The sequence below is a fragment of the Bidens hawaiensis genome, unplaced genomic scaffold (assembly GCF_021521415.1).
Source record: "Bidens hawaiensis isolate Kalapana, Puna unplaced genomic scaffold, B.hawaiensis_p1.1 tig00028765_1, whole genome shotgun sequence".
Classification (NCBI taxonomy): Eukaryota; Viridiplantae; Streptophyta; class Magnoliopsida; order Asterales; family Asteraceae; genus Bidens; species Bidens hawaiensis.
Window position 1 is genome coordinate 30,064 of NW_027494712.1, and position 4,100 is coordinate 34,163.

General features: G+C 35.9%; 1 protein-coding gene across 1 annotated transcript; it reads right to left on the reverse strand.

The window, feature by feature from the left end:
- Window positions 1-2,172: 2,172 nt before the first annotated feature.
- Window positions 2,173-4,100, reverse strand: LOC143577679 (uncharacterized). Its single transcript, XM_077061443.1, has 4 exons — window positions 3,876-4,100; window positions 3,375-3,456; window positions 3,107-3,265; window positions 2,173-2,715 (listed from the first exon to the last, which is right to left on the reverse strand). The coding sequence occupies exons 1-4, from the start codon at window positions 4,098-4,100 to the stop codon at window positions 2,642-2,644; spliced, it is 540 nt and encodes a 179-aa protein (XP_076917558.1). The 3' UTR covers window positions 2,173-2,641.

Genomic DNA, 4,100 nt, shown 5'->3' on the forward strand with positions numbered 1-4,100 from the left:
CTTCTTTATAGTTGTTTTAAAAAACACAGGATATGGTATCTGAGAGGAGTGCTTTCAATGATTAAGGGGTTTTAGTAATGGTATGATAGTATAAGATTGGTGAAACTTTGAATAGTTTAGTCATGCACCGCTCCCACTTTAACAATAAGAACATGAATTAAAAAGTATCCATAACACAAGCTCAAAGGTCAAAGGACAAGAATCAATAAAAGATTCAGATCTTCAGAACCCTTTAAATAAAATTATTCCAACCTAAATTCTACACACCATATAATGGGCTTTTTCAAGGTAGGAATGTTAAAGTTTCCTTATAAATAGTTAAATACCCACAAAACAAGTGCTCCCATAAAGCAATTTGTGACAAGCACCACCACTCACCATACCATTCATTATTTTCAATTTTTCATATTCATATCACATGCCAAATAGAAATGATGTCTGAGTTCCTAACTTCCAACTTCTAACATACATCTCCATCAATTCTCTTCATCTCACGAAACTCAAAACCATTTAAAAGTGTTCTGAAGTGGCGGTGATGAGGCGGGTATTGGCGTCGATGAGGCGAAACGTTCAGAACATGAAGAAAACCACCAAAGTGGCCGATGAAAACATGTTTAGAGAAGGAAATGGAGTCGAGTTTCCGGTTATAGTTCATAATACACGACACGGATATACCGGTCTATCTCTTGTTTACAGCATTCTTCGGGCCCCACTCTCACTTCTTTCATGCCTATCTTCTCACACGCAAGGCTCTTCTGACGGGGCTTGGGTCTCGGGTGATTTTGCACATAGATCAGAGGTTAATCATCTTATGGTCAGCGATGGCATGTGCTACGCAATCTTGATGTAATAAGTTTTGTAATCTTGATGTGCTTTTGTATTAAAAAAATCTGTCTATCAAATCATGTAGTAAGTTTAGACAGAGATGACAATATCATTTACTATCTCGATTCATTAGAACTGGGACAGGTAAGAAAATTTATCGTTGAGTTACGTATTTAAAAACAAATAAACCACAGTTTCAAGAAATAACTTTTTTATACATATATTCTGTTGCGAGTTTGTGACTAGTAATGGATGCATAAAAGTTGTAACCTTGTTGATGTTAATGGTGATAAATTGAGGCATATTGGGTGTCTAGATTCCAGCCTAGCAGAAGACTGTGGAAGTTGCAATCAAGCATATATTATAAGAGAAAAAGATTCAAGTGGCAATCATTCAACAGAAAAAGTTGAAAAGGAATGGCAAATGGCTGTTGAAAGCGAAAGAAAGCTTGTTGGCTATATATGAAGGAACCGAGTGAGTGTGACTGGTCACCAGTTTCGGCATCTCGTCGACTCATGGGTTGTTTGGACCCAAAACATTTGGTTCACTAAAACACAAGGACCCGTGCACGAATCTTGGTACGATTTGATTGGTTAGCAATCAAGGAACTTTGGCTCATTGATGTTTGTTAATCGTTGCTATAAATATACAATGTTAAGTCGATTCTTTTTCGATTTTGGTGATTTGACTTCAAGACAGGACATAGGTGGGGTAGACTGCATATGAACCTAACCTTGTACCTTCCGAATAGAATAACTTAACTTCAACTTCAAAAAAAAAAAAGGTTAGAAAACAGATTCTTTGTTAACACAGGGTGTTTTTTTTGTTACGTTTTGAAAGTGATTACATGATCTAAAACGAATATGGTTTTTATTTTGATTGGTTAAAATGTATAAACCTTATGTTCCCGCAACAAAAATTCAAACTTGTGCCGCATTGATGTATTGATACCTTGCGGAGAATATAATGCACCCTTTTATTCGTGTAAGTTTCAAGATAATTAGGCCCCAAAACTCAAAGAAATTAGGCTCGAAATTAGGGTTTCGTCCTGAGACATGTTAATAAGCATAAAAGGTGGGAGGGAAATGATTAGAAAGAAAATATAAACCATTGAGTAACATATATACAACTTAAAAAGACTTGTGTTCAAACTTCTTGGGTTAGGCTGTTAGAGACATAACATTGTAATTTGACAACATAGTAATTTGACGAAAGTTTTGACAACATAGTATGTAGCGAAAGTTGTTCGCTCAATCACTTGACTTTAGGCTGCATTGTGCAACTGGTTATCAAAGGGCCATGGCCTCAACAGGGTAAAGAAAATAAAAAAAGGAATCCCACTAATTATAAATAAAGAAAAAGAAGAAACAACATAAAGTAACTTTTAAGGTCCCATGGTAATCCCAACACCATTAGACTTTCATAAGCATAAACTAATCCAGCTCTGATACTGAAACATATACGATATTCAATTACTGCATCAAGACCGACAACGGGTGCTCGCGCATGTGTGTGTTTATATATATGTTTTGATATATTGGAGCACTTTAAGTTTTGTATTATTATGCCTAAAGTATGTTCGTACAGGACCAAAAGGGATTAAGTGGAGCATTGTTTGCCTATAAACAAAGTCTATAAAGATTATTTACCTTAAAGAATATATGCTTTTCGTTCCATTGTTTTCTTATCATCAACAGTTGAAACACTGAACTCATACCATGGGGAATGTACCTAGCAAAACAACAAATGTCACCAAATAAATCCACCTCAGCTAACCAAAATACTATGAAAAAGAACTACCACTTGCAAATGCAGCTCAAGCAATACTATTTCGGCTTCTTTTCAGTCGATCCAACACAAACTTCTCGCCAGTAAGGAACTCCACCAACCCTTCCAAAATTGTTTTAGAAAATATCAATATAAAATAAAGTATGTTTCCTTTGTCCCATGAAACTAATAACTTTTAAGCGCGCACATGGTTTTATGCACAAAATATCAAAAAGCTTTTATGGTGACAACATGTGCCAAAAGACCCAAATGTGTGGCAACATTCATGGGATAAAGAAAGTATTAATCAAAAGATAAGTACATACCAAGTATCATGAATCCTAGCTAAGTATATACAAAACAGAAACCTGAAACAAACCCTTTGGAAACTTAACTCGGGCTCGTGAGCTAAGGACAAATAAACCTAATTATGCAATACTTATAATATAATATCTATATTTATCACTAATGAACAATTTAAACTTGCAATGTGACTGAACTGAAATATTAATACCATTTGTGTAATGTCGACAGTCGTGTTGACCAACTATCAGATCCGTATCCCAATTGCTGTTAAACTTGTTTATTGCATCTTCAACATCTACAGTGCAAGATCCTACCTTCCAGCATCTCATGTTTGGCAATTTCTTCATCTTCCTTGTTTGCAGTACTCCTGAATACAAAACCAAACATTTCATCGAACACCTTGAAGACAGATATATGATTATAATTTGTAAGTTGTAAGAATATGATCTATGAACACAATGAACTGATTGAATTACCAGGCATTTTCCTGCCAGATAGAGCCGCAAGGGCTGCATATATGCTTTCGGGATCTTCAGGTTGAAAATCAAACACCAAAACCTATTAAACAAGATGAAATTACAAGAAAACCAAAATTAGTGTTTCCACTTAGTTGAGTTCGACGGGTCATGAATTGTATTGTTATGACCCCGAAGATCTATAAATGTAATTTTTAAATGACTTGGTTTTGTGGTACAGATTGTTGTCCGTTTGCTATCCATTTCGATGTAAACACTACTCATGTAAATGAAAAATCAGTTTTGCTATTCAAAAAGGGTTGGCGTCGCAGCTTGCTCCTATTTGCCTTCAATTTTGTGTAAACACTACTCGTTTAAATGAAAAATACGATTATGCTTTAAAAAAATTAGGTGAACCAGAAATACATTATAGATTCTTAGATTATGAACAGCAAATTGATACAAATGCTCACAATTAACATATAATTATGGATATTTTTATGAAATGATGGAGTTAAAAACCTGAGAAGGAAGAGCAGGTGAGGTGGAGAGAACCATGAAGTGTTGTAGATCCCATGAAAGATACAAGGAATAAGCTGCGGACATAACTAACTGCGGTGGGCCCTTGCTGGCTCTTAACGGCACTGCCGCCACGAATATGTCAGTGCGTCTCGCCGGTGACGGTGACGGTGACGGTGACGGTGGATTGACGATGGAGTTGGCCACTATCAATCCCACATCACCCAT

Coding starts and splice junctions, on each gene's coding strand:
- LOC143577679 (XM_077061443.1), bottom strand. CDS start 4,100: ATGGGTGATGTGGGATTGATAGTGGCCAACTCCATCGTCAATCCACCG. Junction 3,266..3,374: donor ATCTGGCAGGAAAATGCCTG/GTAATTCAATCA, acceptor TTTTGTATTCAG/GAGTACTGCAAACAAGGAAG. Junction 2,716..3,106: donor CTGTCGACATTACACAAATG/GTATTAATATTT, acceptor CAATTTTGGAAG/GGTTGGTGGAGTTCCTTACT.